Genomic DNA, 15,086 nt, shown 5'->3' on the forward strand with positions numbered 1-15,086 from the left:
CCTCTGTTGAGTTTGACCCAATAACCTCTGTGGTCTTCTGGGTTGAACAGTCATTCACTTTGCTGCCGCTTACCCTGCTCAGAGTCACAGGCAGGAGTGGATCAGCCATCGGGAGTACTGGGAGTTTTCCCCATAGGACGATCAGTAATGGGCTGATTGATGGCCGTTTTTGTAGTTTTTGGTTAATTTTTTGTTGCACCTCGCCTTTAGTTGGGCGATTAGTTTGCATAGTCAGCCACTCTCTACACACAAAACATGGGCTGGGCCTAGGGGCCCGAGATCCATGGAGGAGCCCATTGTGCGCAAGAGAACGCATTCTTTGCAAATGCGCAAAGGATGGACATCACTGTCGTGACATGCTTATGGAGCATCAAGTCAGCCTAAGGCTCTGTCACCAATTAGAGAACGAAATCACATAATCCACCTGAGTACCTGTTGGTGTAACGACACATGCTGCTCCCTTTCAAGGCAGAGGGTGTGGGTCTAATCCCATCTGTGGACAGCTGTTTTTTTAAACAAGAGGAGGCTCGTTGTTAGGGGTCAGACTGAACCAAAAAGTCAGAATTTTTAGCCCAGTCTCAGTCCCATTATTGCATGTTTTCAAACATGAATTAACAAATGATCGCTGTTGTGGTTGACTAGGACCTATTATTTGTCAGAAAATATGCACATTAAGCATTTTCAAGCCAAAAATGAACTAAAATCCAAATACCGTATTGGCCATTAAGACCACCAACTTGTGAATGTGGTAATTCTACATTGGTCACCAAGTGTAATTGTTTGGTGAGATCACCACCGCAACACTAGACTTGAACAACCAGCTTTTATTGCAGGCTTGAATGATCTCATAACAGGCACAATAATAATAACATAACAATAAGAATCATAATAATAAATGTTGCGGCCATAGCGCACAACAAGCTAAAACTCAACTCTGAACCCCCGGCAACACTTCCATCGATTCTGCTCCCCTCATAAATGGCTGCTTTTCTCTGATTATATCTACTGTATTGGGTAGTACGAATGTAAAGGTGACTATGCGGGTGTTACTTCATGTCTAGATGGCTCTAATAATGTTCAAAAACGTCTTTAGAAGATTGTAAACAGGTTTTTTATGTCATAACTATGAAAATATTCAATTTGGGAATGCTATTCACTTTTCCCGGCCAGGCCTGGAACCAATTAACCGCGATAAACGAGGGATTACTGTAGTATAAAAAAACAAACACACGAGGGATAAAGGAATATATTAGTTATATATTTGCATGTATAATTGCAATGATAACATTAATACATTGCAATGAATACAATGCAGTTATTACATAATACTCTTGTAGGAAACAATAGCGTAGTCATAAATTGTGGTGCAGCTTCGCCTGCGTGAGCAATAGTTAACCCATAGGTCATACACGGTAAGTGAGGGATACCAAAAGGCATCCGCACTAACCAGAAAGACAGTTTATTCATTTGAATATAAAAGTTGGAGGAAGTTAAATGACTAGAGGAAAAGGTATTTACAAGCAGGCATCACCAGATCTGACGACAAACCAGGACAGGACACGTTGCTACGGGAACCCAAGTCATGCAGAGACATCAAAGGAGATCCCACCCCCCTTCTTTATCTGCGCTAAGATAAGAAGCAAAAAGGGGGCAAACGTTCTTGAGCGTAGCCATGACGCAGCAAGATATTCTCCCTTCTCAAGAAGGCCGCTCAAGGGTGTACATTTTCAATCAGTCATACTGGTAAATGAATCATAAATTTACAGCGGTTCCCTGAGTACTGGACATAAACACGCCGAGAAGGGAGATCCTGGGCCTTCCAGGGTCACCCTCATGTTTTCCCTTCAGGGAGAACATGCAAGCACACAGAGGTGCAAATACAGAACGAGCTGGGCGTTTTTTTTGTTTACCGGTAACCATTCCCTTAACTGCCACACCGTGACTAAACATTGGGAGAGAAACAGGAAACATTTTGTTTGTTTACAATTCATCCAATACAAGCGTCACCCACCGCTATGATCCCAGGAATGTAAGCCTGTCTTAGAACACAATGCGTATCGTCTACCACAAAATATTAACTTAAATAATTTTTATGACTAAATAACTTTATCCATGTATGAGATTCCACTCCTTAGCTTGGTCCTCAAGACTGCTTGTAGAGAAATTGTTTACTGTTAAAAGCGTTTCAATTGATCCGTTTTAGGGTTTGTTAAAGGCAAATCAGGCTATTTTGAATGTGTCAAGATGTTTTACTTAGAAGAGAGTCTTTGTTGTTTCCATCTTCTGGTTGCAGCCCAACTGATGTGAGCCATATAGAGGTTTGTCCCTGATTGACCTCCCAGCCCTGCTTTCACAAGGAGTTAATACATTTTTAACATAATTCCTCTGAGTCTTTCAGTGAAAACAGGAACAATGTCAGTAGTCTGGCACAAATACTCATGAACTCATTCTCATTAAGGGATGTTTTTACTCGAAAGTGGGTGAATGAGTTGTTTTGGCTTGTACTTTCGTAACACTCAAGTCTCTTTTAATATGCAACCTACATTACAATGAAATGTGTGAGTATGTTGTTTGGGACAAGGTACAAGAGTCCACACTGGAGCTGAATGCACAGGAAGAGGCAGTGTGTCGTTATGGAGATTCCTAGACAAGCAGAGCAACACATCATGAGTCCAAACAATGCATACAAATTGTTTTATTTTCAGCATTATTATTAACGAATGCATAAACACATGAAAATAGTGAGACATTTACTGTGGGCCCAAAAAAATACAATATAGGATAATCAAATGAGCAGACAAGATACTGTTTGTATACTTGTTTTCAGTTCCCAGTCCGAGAGGAAGTGCTATGAATGGTGCGGTGACCCTAGAAAGCAAAAAGCTGCACCCCCAACCCTTTCAAAAGGAAAACATGGCAGGCAACCATGCTGAGGACTTTGCATATCAGGAATGTAACCAAAAGATGAAATGTCTATTATGTTAAAACAACACTTTCGGTTTATCCCTCAAGTTAGGGTGCAGTGAACCCAAACCCAGACAAGTGCTATCACTTTTGGAATGTTGAGCCGGGTCCATAACGCTCAAGGAGATGTAAAATTCACTCTCTGCATTTTGCGCTTATTTCCAGATAGACAATTCTTTGATTGTTTTCATTTACAATTTTTTTTTTCCTTTTTACCACAACCGTTTACAATTCAGATGTTTACAGACACCAAAAAACACCATTTCGATTTAGTGACAAAAAAAAAGGTTGAAGTATACAGTAGTCCTTGTCCCTGGAGATGTTTGTCCGCCTGCTGCTTAGTACGTAATAGTCCACTGCTTGATGCTGGCATCATGGGAGGTGGTGACCAGAGTATTCTCGTCGGTCCAGGCCAGGCCGCTAACATGGTGCAACCTGTGACAGTCTGCAGACAACACATAAAACGAGCATGTCACAAAAAAATTTAAATCAACCTGGACCGGGCATCCAGTTCTATCTTTTTCTACTCATATGAACCTTTTTACACCTTTTACCGCGTTACAAGATGATGTGGCTATGTTTGCCATTGGTGGAACCTGTTAAATGAGTGTGTATACTGTACTTTACGGACTACATAAGCCGCAACCACTAAAAAAAAAGATTTGTACATATATAAAGGCCACACCCGTCTATAAGCCACAGGTGTCCACATCGTAACATGGGATATTTGGTCCAAAGATTTTTTTTTTTTTGAATATTTAATTAAATAAATGCTTTTCCCCCCAAAACAGTGCCTGTAAGACAACTAGTTTAACAGAAGTCTCAGAAAAGTAATTCATCGCTGTCCTTGTTCTCCAAGGAACTAAAACCACTGAAGTCGTCCTCTTCAAGTGTTGGAGCCGAACAGCCACACAATTCCCTCGCCACACACGCGGCCAGTCTCTCTCCCTCTTTCGTTGTCACTACCAGCGCCACCCCCGCCCCCGAGGCAAATCATCCCCCAAACCTGTGCTGACCTTCTTGTCGAAATGATTGGCAATTGTTTAAAATAAATGAATACATTTCTCTGATGCCTTATAGCCTTTATTTTATGAGCAATGCCATTGGATCAGTATCGCCAATACCAACTTGAATTTGACTCAGTATCAAATTGGAAACGAAATCAGTGGTATCACACATCACTAATGATGAGGGTGCGCGCAGGAAGCGCAAAACGGCTGCTCCGAAGCATACCAGATGTCACTAGACTGGAACGTCAGCACAATTTAGCCACATCACTGTATTAGTCGCAGGATTCAGACCGTGAGAAAAAAGCAGCAGCTTATAGACAGAAAATGAAGGTGCATACTGTATACATCAGCCTCTATGGCCTACCTGATAGCTTCATCCGCTGGTCTGCATCACTAACAGTCCAGATATAAACCATCATGTCCATCCCACCAGTTGCAAAGTGCTCATTATCGGGGGACCACGCCAAGGTCACTGGTTTTGCATGGTGTCCATAAAACTCATTTTTGACCTTCAGGGGAAACAAACAAAAAAAATGTTAAATTATAATTTTAAAAATGATGAAGGCAAGACCAGATGGGGATTTACCGAGTAGCCATCCGCCACACTAAAGGCTGTGGCCACTTTCTTGTCATCGATGACAGCCAAATAGGCTCCGTCATTAGAGTAAGCCATGTCTGTGACTGCCCCTTTAACCTGCATGGTTTGACCCTCATCCTTCAGAGTGTTGCTCTGGACCGAGTACAGACGAATTGTACCATCCTGAGGAGAGAGCAAGACAGAGGAAAGGAGCAATGAAGTATGTGATGGCTTGTGCATGCAATGCATTATAATATCGTTTTAAGTTTCTTAAACTGATCTTGCTCACCGCAAACACAGAAAAAAAAAATAACTGTGACAGAGCAGCACTGATGGGGCGTTTTACTACCAAGGATTAGCTACACTACCAGCTGTTGACGATGTCACAAATGGTCACTGTTGTAATTTTGCCGTCTATGTGATTCCCTTTGCATCACTTTATGTTCCATTTACCGTCTGTAGTTACTGGGTTGATGGTTACAGGGAAAAATATTGCTGATGGTGTATTTTTGTGAATTTCAACATATTAACGCTAAATGAGGAGGATTTTGCTCATGTTGCCTGTTATGTTGTGCTTGATCTTTTTGTTTGGTTTTTGCAGGAAGAAGCTGATTGGCCCCACCCTTTTTGGAGCCTATAAATGAGTACAGATGTGACCTGCTGGTTCTCTCCACGCTCTGCGGCAGGCTCGATCCCATCTTGTCATGCTCCAGGGCCACTCAGCTGCTTTGTTCTGGCATAACGCTGAGCAGAAGGCTGGGTTTTGTGTTTTGTATTAGATGTTTTCAGTTTTGTTCAAGGGTTTAGTTGTGTCTTCTTTCTTGTTTAGGGGTAGCAGTGAGGTGACAGGATGACGGCCCTGTATAGGGTTGGCCTTTTCACCTCATTGTCCTTTCGTTTCTTTGGGCCGGAACATCAGGACTATTTCTTTGGGCACGTGAGGGTGTTTATTTCTTTTCTTTAGTTTATGTATCAATAAACTTTGGTGACTTGCTTTTCCCGCCTCCTGTGTCCTCCTTAAATAAATGATGTCCCCATGGGTCGTAACATTGCCAAAACAATCTCTATTCTTAGGTGTCCACTTACTGCTCCTCCAACGGCAGCAGTGCTGCCTGTAGGGTTGAGAGCTCCAACTTCAGGTTCATAGCCAAGGTTATCTAGTGTGAAGACTTTTCGTTTATCCTTCATTAAGACGACCTGCAAAAACAAAAAAAGAGGCCAAAGAAATTAGCACCAAATTAAAAGATTAACATAGAGCCTTGCATTATATTCTGATGTAACATACGAATGCTTTATGTGTGAAAGGAGAAATCCTAATGTGTCTACACAACCGATTATTAAAGCAAAAAGGATTACCTGCCCAATGCAGACAACCAGTGACAGGCCTCCTGCTGCTGCCGAGATGCTTTTAGGCTGGAAATCCATTTTCACGACATCAGAGACGCTGAAAACCAATACTTCTGGTTATTTACAGTACATATATTGTAGACATATTTTACACTTTGAAAGTAGATACTGGACTCCTCTGAATAGCTAGAATTATAATAGGAAAAAAACCTACAAATGCATGGTTGTAGACACTTTATAGCCCAACAGGCACACTCAATTTTTTACGATACTGTGCAGTCTTCTTTCGTTTGCGCAAAGTATGATTCAATATTCATAGATGTAATATTTTTGTAGTTAGAGAATAGAAAACCTGTTTAGGACTTTCTAAATACAATTTTTACCATTATTAGAGCCCTCTATACATGAAATATCACCCCATAGTCATCTTTACATACTTATTATTGTTTGTTTACACTACATTGTGCAACTGTAATGGCCTGGCTACGGGATCACCTCAGGGACACAAGAGACCGCTGCCACTTTAAACATAGCATGCTACCAAGCTAACTAGTTCGCCTCCTATGTATTTGTTCTAAAAGGGTTTCAAACGGAGTGGGGAAGAAGGACAAAAAACATACCACTTCCACATGGAATTGGAGAACTTTTTTCCACTGTCATGTAATGTAATCTAATGTCATGTCTCATCAGTGTAATACTTGTATTACTGACACCTACTGACCAGAATACTGCACAAAACTTGTCTTTCAATATTTTTGACTTATAATAATATTGCACAGTCAACCACGAAACAGCAATCATGTATTAATTCATTTTTGAAAAAAAAAAAGCAATAGAGTGAGGGAGCAATGTTTAAACCGCAATGTAGCGAGGGACAACTGTACACAGTGACCATGGAGTGTCATAATTATTTGACTACTGTATGTACAATACAGTACGTGTATTTTGTCCCATAACAAATTTACACAACAGATATTAAACTCATTTTCACTATATACACATTAACTGATGACAACTTTATGACCACCTGCACAATGTAACAATATGCATCGAGAATATTGTCTGCACAAAGATAACAATCCTGAGCTTTGATTGGCACTATTTATCTGATTAAGCAAAAACAAACTAGAATATGCATCTAAAATCGGTTTATTCAAAAATGAGTGGACTTACACACTATACAAGCCTTAGGGTTGGGTTTGGTTAAACTTTGGTTGTTTAATTTTAAATGAATGCCATAGAGACCAAGTATACTATATATAAAGCAGCGTGAAAAATAATTAACACACATTGATTTGTGTCATTTAATGTGTAGCTAAAGCAGTGGCTTGACTTCACTATGCATATAAATGTACTGACTGCCTCGACTGACATTCCAAAAGTAATTGCAGAAATGAAAGTGAAAAAAAATCTCACGTGTCAAACACCATACAAATGGACCATACCTGTAATCTTTCTTGTTGACGTTTGTGTAGCGCGCAGTGTCATCCATGCTGCACGTCGCCAGCTCTTCAGCGTCATTGACCACCATTTGGCTCACCTGGTTGCTGTGGCCCTTCCCTGAGAAACAATCGTTCTCACCAGTTTCTGCATCCCAGTAATGTGATGAAAATGTTAAGGGAAAGTGAGGACATACTGTAGATGCAATGTTGCTGGGAAACGACAGGCGCTTGGGTACTCAAGCCCCAAAATGCCAAACATATTGACCTTTCCTCCAATTTTGTGATGCTACTCTCCTGCACTTTCAGTGTCCTAAAGAAACACACCAACCGTAGTATTTCATTGAGTGTGTAACGTACATTCTGAAATAAAAAAATTGTAACCTTTTGAAACAGGTCAAGAAGGATATTGATGTGTCCATCATGACTCCCAGAGTAGATGTATGGTCGTCCACCACATCTGTGAACTGTAACACACTGGATGGATTTGCTGTGGCCCTGTAAAGTAAAAGGACAAGGGATTTTCTTGCCATGTGAGAACAATACCCAAGACAGACATTTCTTTACCTCCACCAAAGAGGTTCTGTTTCCATTGGTCTGTTTATTGTTACGCTCAGCTCTGTCTTCCGTTTTTGGGAACGCAATCCACCCATTGGCAATGTGTGATATAGATATACACAGAATACTAGGGGTGTCACGACACACTCAGTTCACGAGACAGCAAAAGGCGGCATTTTTTTTAATGCAAATGCATTACTCCTTAGAATGCATATTGTTTTGAGAAGCAAAACTCTTAAGTGACACCAGCAGCTAACCGGATCTATGTTCCTCATCACCAAAATCTGACCACAACTGGGCTCACGGGACCAAGTGGGGGGTAAGTCACCGATGATGCATGACACTGCTGATGGGGACGTCATATAAACTTCATGTTGAAAAATCCAAACTATCCCTAAGAAAAGTAATGCCCTCTGTGTGTATGCTACCGGCCAAAACAAACCAAACAAAAATAACAAACAAAAAACATATCCTATAAATGAAAAATGATATATAATAAAAGAAAAAACATATCCTGTAAACAAAAAAAAAAGTCAACTTCTACTACACGGATTTCACTTAACACTGGTATTTTCTGGAACTTAATCCCCCGTTAAACACGGGAACACTGTATTTGTAAAAAAATATATAAAAAAATAGTGCAGGCAACACAGTAAGGGTGCATGATTCTGCAAATTTTGACTCTTTAGTGTGCAGCAGTTCAGTAGTAGTCTTACACAGACAAATATTCATGTGAAAAAATTAGGACTCCCCATGGAGTATCCACGTGTGACCCATTTTAAATGTTTCCATCCATAATCAAGTTTACACATTTGAAGCAAAGTGTGAAGAGCACAGTTTCAGTTGTTCTGACCTTGATGGTGCGTATGGGCCGATTAGGGTTGTTCTTGTCCAAGTAGTTAATGTAGCCTGACAGGGAGATGCTGAGGAGGTGTTCGTTCTGCCACAGACAGCCCAGCTGCTGGTCCATTACATCCGTGCCCATGTTGAAGGTGGTGACCGCAGTACCTGCACCAACGTCCCAGAGCTTGACAGTTTTGTCCCCTGAGGCAGAAATCAGCTGGGAGCTGTCCGGGCTCCAGCTTAGCTAGGTAACCAAAAAAAAAAAAAAAAGAAAGGTGATAAGGTGACATCTTACAACTTATAATTCCCTATAGGTAACTTTTCAACCATTGCCAGTGGCGTACCATGTGTTGACCTTCAAAGTAGGTCTCTTCCACCAGTCCAATACTGAAATGATTTATTGAATCCTTTCAGACCACCTTACTTCAGGCTCATGTGAGCATGTTTAACAAGCCACATCCCATTTGTGGCATTGACTGTCACTCTGTTCATGTAATGCACATGTACTGCAATCATTAAGCCAAAGAAAAAAGGACATAAAAAAGTTCTGTTTTCACTATGCTATCGCATTATAATTACTAAATATTCAACAACATAAAAACAAACAAAACAGGCATTGTATAAGTGAGATGGGCCCAACTTACAGCATAGACTCCTCCTTTGTGAGCCTTTTCCTCTCCAAGGGAGCTGACACGCTCACCATTGCCTCCATCATAGACAAAAATCTGAGGAAATGAAATTCATTTAGAAGAATTCCTTTAAAAAAGGTATACATTTCTGAAGACATTTGTTCATTATCACCAAAGTATGTGATTTCTAAATCAGTCAAGGATTTGTTGGGACAATGGAAAATATCCCATCAATCTGCTTACCTGGCCGTCAGCCCCAGCCGTGGCAAAGCGACTTCCATCAGGAGAGAAACGAACACAGTTGACAAACTGGCGGTGATCCTGTCAGCAGGAGATATCAAACACAAAATATTCATTTGTATTAATTTGTATCACCTTTTTGCTTTTATTTTTTTACAAATACATTATTTAGCTATACTTAAAAGGGCAAAATATTAGAAACACCTCTCGGTATGCTGTAGTGCACCAGACAGTAACCACACATACACTGCTATGACAGCCCCAATCAAAACTGAACACTGATTGCAAAAGCAGAAGTTTTAGACAGCTCCCGTATTGTATCCGATTTTGGATTATGATTTATAAAAAACCCTGCATTAAAAGATAATGCAGGGTATGCAATGTGTAATTAAAAACATGGAATAGTAAAAGTAAGACAGATTTTGAAACAGATCTTAACTCACACGTAGTGTGAACTTAAACCTGAAGGGAGGCCCCTCATAGAAAGAACCAGTGGTGTCATCGCTGCCAGTGGCCAGCCGGTAGGGCCGTTTCGGGCGAATATCTACGCTGTTGATAAATTTGGAGTGGCCAGATACGTCTCCCACTGAAGCTCCAGTGTCCCACAGGAACACTGCCCCATACCTTCAGAAAGAAATAAACACAACACTTGTTTGTGTGTTATAATGTATGTGCAAAAAAGGAACATTTATACAGTGCAACCTCTGTTAGCACGCACTCCGGTTATCATGTTTTTTTGGTTAACGTGAAAAATTTACACCAAAATTTTGCCTCAGATAGCGTACAATATGACGCATGTCTTGATGTGTTATTAATATACAGAATAATCTTGTTTATCGCGGTTAATTGGTTCCAGACCCGGCCGTAATAAGTGAATTTTTGCAAAGTAGGATTCCTTATTTAGAAATTTAACATTGTCATCGAGCATAGAAAACCTGTTTACGACCTTCATAATACAGTTTTTAACATTATTAGAGCCCTCGAGACATAAAATAACACTCCTACCGTCACCTTTACACTCGTATTACCCAATATATATATATATATATAATAGAAAATAAGCTATTTAAGACATAAATAAGACTATATCTTGTGTGTGTTGCTGTAAAATGTGTTCCGGTGCTAGGGAGACAGGAAGTGACGTCGGGGGGTTCAGAGTTGAGATTTAGGTTGCTGTGGGTTACTGCTACAACAGTAGCCTGCGTTAGGCATTATTCTGCCTGTTGTGAGATAATTCAAAGCGGCAATAAAAGTCTGTTGTTCCCGCGACAAAGTCTGGTCCTTGGGTGTCTCACTGAAAATGAGACAAGTGAAATGAAAATGAAACTATAAATTACTGACATCTAGTGGCCAGTGTAGAGTACTACATCTCATCGCAACATCTTTGAATGAGTGTCCTGTATGCCTTATACAGTATTTACAGGTATATTTCAGTTAATATATGCTTAAAAATGTGTAATTTTGGTAATATTTGCTTAAATATGCATGTGCCTGTGGATATTCTCATTCATCCATTGTATGCGCTGAGAATAAAATTAAATGTGCGTACTTTTGACTAATATGCTGTATGCAACAACAAAACATGATATATTAATGAATATATTGTTGAAAATAGTGATATAGTGAGGTGCAAATTTGGTGAGGGATTACTGTACACTGTGAGTTCAACAGTGTTCTTAATCACAAAACATCCTTGTTAGCAGCCTATTGGCTTGCTAATACATACAGTAGAAACAGGAAACTTTAAATTAAAATAAAATAACCTAAAAATGTATCCGTTTCTTTCATTATGTATATGCATTTCAAAGTGTTTAATGCATGTAATTGTAAAATTATTAAAATGTGTTTTGTGTTAACATTTTTGGCTTTCTGGAACAAATTGGATTTACATTATTTCTTATGGAAAATGTATTCGGTTAGAGTATGTTTTGGTTAGAGTCAGACATTCTGGAATGGATTAATGATGCTAACCAAGGTTCCACTATATTGTTTGCTGAATAAAAAAGGCAATTTGCTCTGGAATGAAACTAAAAATCGACCTATATTTATGCACTTTCAAAAATTGCTCTAATTTGACCTCATTTCTTATCCATGAAATTATTGATAATCGTAAGAACATCAACAACAAAATAAATTACTCTATGAACCTACATTTATACATTTAAAAAGAAAAGCCTCACTTTTCTCGTCCGTCTCCAACAACAGCCATCCTCTTGCTGTCCTCTGTCCAAGCAATGTCTTTAACCATGCCCGAGATTGGAGTGTATTCATACTTGAGTAGATGCTCTTTCTGGGTGGTGTCCCAGATACGAATCTTTCCTGATACATCTACAAACAAATAATTGAAGTATGTAGATGCAGTAGGGGACATGTTTCCATATATGGATTGGTTACCTCCAGATGCAATGTAGAATCCACTGGGAGCATACTTGGCAACGGTAACCGCATGGGCGTGTTCGGTGTAAATATCTGCTATGGCAGGGTTCTTTAAAAGAAGTAAAAAAAAGTGTCTTCAGATTACACAAGCATATTATTTGCGTCAGAGCACCATAGTTATGTGGTCCCAGGTAAAGCTAACTGGCTTGGTTCTAAATGGGTACATTCATGTCGATCTATTTTCTTTCAAGGTTAACTGATAAATCTTTTTGAAATAATTACATTGATGTTCCTGATGATGACACACTTTCCGTTGGTATAGAGGAAGTTGTTGCCTTTGGGATCGCCACCAATCACTTTGGAAACTCCCCTTTCCATTTGGGGGAGACTGGCAAACACATATTCTGAAAATAAACATGAGGAGAAATTCATTATGGTGCAGTTATGGTTACAGGTGCTGTTTGCCTTGGTTAGGTACAGCATTTGGGGGGGGGCACCAACTTTAAAACGTGTACATTCCGCACTCTGCTATTATTGTGTATAAGCAGTTACTTTTTTCTTTAACTTAGAACCCTGTGGCTCATACAGCGGTGCGGCTCTAATCTTTTGACATCTCCTTTACTTCAGAACTGCTACTAATTGTTTTAATACTGTGCCGCCTACGAATCAGTGAGGAAACAATAGCTCTTTCTTTGGCAGGAGCCCATCACAAGTTATCAGTGCACACAAGACGAGCTTGTCAACCCATTGGAAGTCAGTGGAGGTCAGTATATATGACAGCATAACAATGTAAGTCTGACTCACGGTGCCATCTTTCTAAGAACACTTGACAAACAGCACTAAATTCATCACACAGCAACTTATCACTCAAACTGTGTATATACAAATATACAAACACGCCCCAATATAAGTTAAAAAAACACATTTTAAAGTTTTCTCAAGGGCATTGCATCTGAGCAACGCATTCATTGGGGTGCTGCAATGACATCAGCTTTCCTCTGGGCTTTGGGCTCTGGGTCCTCTGGCTCCCTCTGGTAGACAGAAGCAGCACTCCAGCACCATTTTCTGTGCTTTCTATGCACTTCCAAGGAAATGGTTCTCTCAAATGAAATGCATTATGGGAACACTTTAAAATGTTGGGCTTTTTTCCATATTAAACTCGTATTGATACATGTTTCTATATTTGTGAGGTATAACGTAAGTGTTAGTTGCTGTGTGATGAGTTTGTTTGTAAGATGAAACCATGAGTCAGACTGTTATTTTGAGTAATGACCTCCTGCAATTTCCAATGTGTCAACAAGCTCCTTGTGAGTTTTTTTCCACAGCTAATGATTGGCTCCTGTCAAATAAAGAGCTTCCTGATCCTCACAGTGTGCCCCTACACTGGTGCTGCATTAGTGGGTGTGGCTTATACACCGGAATTTACAGTAGTATAACCTAGCCAGGCCCCACATAAATGTTTCCTGACTGCTGATTGGATGAGCCAGGAAAAGGGATGGGGAGACGGCGTGGATATATGACTATGGTTGTTTCGTCGTGGTTGTTTGTTTCAATAAAGTGACTGTTGATCGACCAACTCGTTATCCAAACAATGTCCCAGCATGCTTTGTTGTAGTTCAAATGATGTAATTGTTAAAGTGGCTGTTTCTCCTTGTGTATGGTTGATTTATTATTACTTTTAGTCTGACTCTGGCACCCTTAGTCACAATGGTTGTGTAGTTATCGCTATATATATTAAATACTGTGGCCTGTTGGGCGATAAGTGATACAAAGTGAAATGACTACATGATTGTGCAGATCTTTACAAATGCTAGTTAGTTGACGATTCCCTGCGGGAACACATGACACATTTGGACTAGATGCTAACTGCATGTCATAACAAGCACCGTTTTTTGCAGGAGGCCATCCTACCATTTTCTACGGTGTGTTCTTGTTTTAAAAAATTGTGCCCGGACACTTGCAATGCGCAAAGCATAGTTCAGATGTCTTGTTAAAAATCCAAATTTATCACATTCCGGAGGCACATGGCTACAGCAACATAAACTATAGCAGCGAAGGTAGAGGTCATTATTGCGCGGAATGTACGCTACAACTTCCGCATCCGTAAAAGCAGTGCCCACTTTTTAGGATTTGCGCACAAACTAGTTATATATGGAATCATTACATAATGTGTTGCTGTTAAGACGGAGGCCACGAGGCACCCAAAAGGTGGGGTTTCCTGGAGGAAGTTCCTCTGTGGGAGATCAGGTCTGTCAGCCAGACTGTCTGAGCATGTCATAACAACGCGTGAGCACATTAACACGCCATACCGCGACATAAGCTAGCTCATTAAACAGCGAGCTAACCACCCAAGTAAAAAAAAAAAAAAAAAACACAAGCCGCGTCTATTTCAACAATCCTATCCTTTCAATAGCCTGATAATGCATAAAAAACCTGATAAATACACCGAAGATGTGTGGGTTTTGTCATTTTCGAGTGAGGGACGAAATGTCAAAATCATCAATTCGGCTGTGGGCGAGGCTAGCTAGCAAGCTTCGTGCTAACCGGCTGACTGGCTTGGGCTGATGAATAATATCGTCCGAGATTTTGATTGCATTTTCTCTCAGTCGACACAACTAACATACTCACTCAGCTCATGCGGCATTGTTGCAGTTGGTCAGTTGCTTAGCGTTTCACGTAGAATTGAACGAAATTGTTGAGACAGCGGCTCCCCAGCTGAGCGCTCCCGGGTCGTGCAAACACGGAAGCAGGTAGAGCTGCCACTCGGCTTGGCTTTGTCCATATATGGTAAACTCCCATACTACGCCTTCACTGTCATCCACCCGACAGGCAGCAGAGTAGACATCATTTTGTCCCGAAACTGGTCTCACAGGCGCCATACCCTGATCCCCACCCCACTCAATTTGACCTAAATAGCACAATACTGTATTTGACAGTGCTCCAGATAGAGCGATCAACTGCATCACTGTCATATTATTAATCAGTAGTCAATATTTTACAATAAATGTTCAACTGATATTAATTGAGTCACCAATGGAAATATAATATATTGTAATTTTGTTTAATTTATATTTTACAGTATAACTATATTTAATTATATATA

The 15,086-nt window shown here is 40.2% G+C and overlaps 1 protein-coding gene across 1 annotated transcript; it reads right to left on the reverse strand.

Moving 5' to 3' along the window:
• Positions 1–2,654: 2,654 nt before the first annotated feature.
• On the reverse strand, positions 2,655–14,776 carry wdr1 (WD repeat domain 1). Its single transcript, XM_054785795.1, has 15 exons — positions 14,612–14,776; positions 12,266–12,387; positions 12,002–12,092; positions 11,788–11,935; positions 10,051–10,231; positions 9,611–9,688; positions 9,383–9,463; positions 8,749–8,982; positions 7,746–7,835; positions 7,344–7,498; positions 5,908–5,995; positions 5,638–5,748; positions 4,561–4,734; positions 4,339–4,483; positions 2,655–3,409 (listed from the first exon to the last, which is right to left on the reverse strand). Exons 1-15 carry the CDS (start codon positions 14,625–14,627, stop codon positions 3,303–3,305), a joined length of 1,821 nt encoding a protein of 606 aa, XP_054641770.1. The 5' UTR covers positions 14,628–14,776; the 3' UTR covers positions 2,655–3,302.
• Positions 14,777–15,086: the final 310 nt, after the last annotated feature.

The sequence above is a fragment of the Dunckerocampus dactyliophorus genome, chromosome 8 (assembly GCF_027744805.1).
Source record: "Dunckerocampus dactyliophorus isolate RoL2022-P2 chromosome 8, RoL_Ddac_1.1, whole genome shotgun sequence".
Classification (NCBI taxonomy): domain Eukaryota; kingdom Metazoa; phylum Chordata; class Actinopteri; order Syngnathiformes; family Syngnathidae; genus Dunckerocampus; species Dunckerocampus dactyliophorus.

Coding starts and splice junctions, on each gene's coding strand:
- wdr1 (XM_054785795.1), bottom strand. Junction 11,936..12,001: donor ATTCTACATTGCATCTGGAG/GTAACCAATCCA, acceptor ATTTGTTTGTAG/ATGTATCAGGAAAGATTCGT. Junction 5,749..5,907: donor TGGTTGTCTGCATTGGGCAG/GTAATCCTTTTT, acceptor TTGTTTTTGCAG/GTCGTCTTAATGAAGGATAA.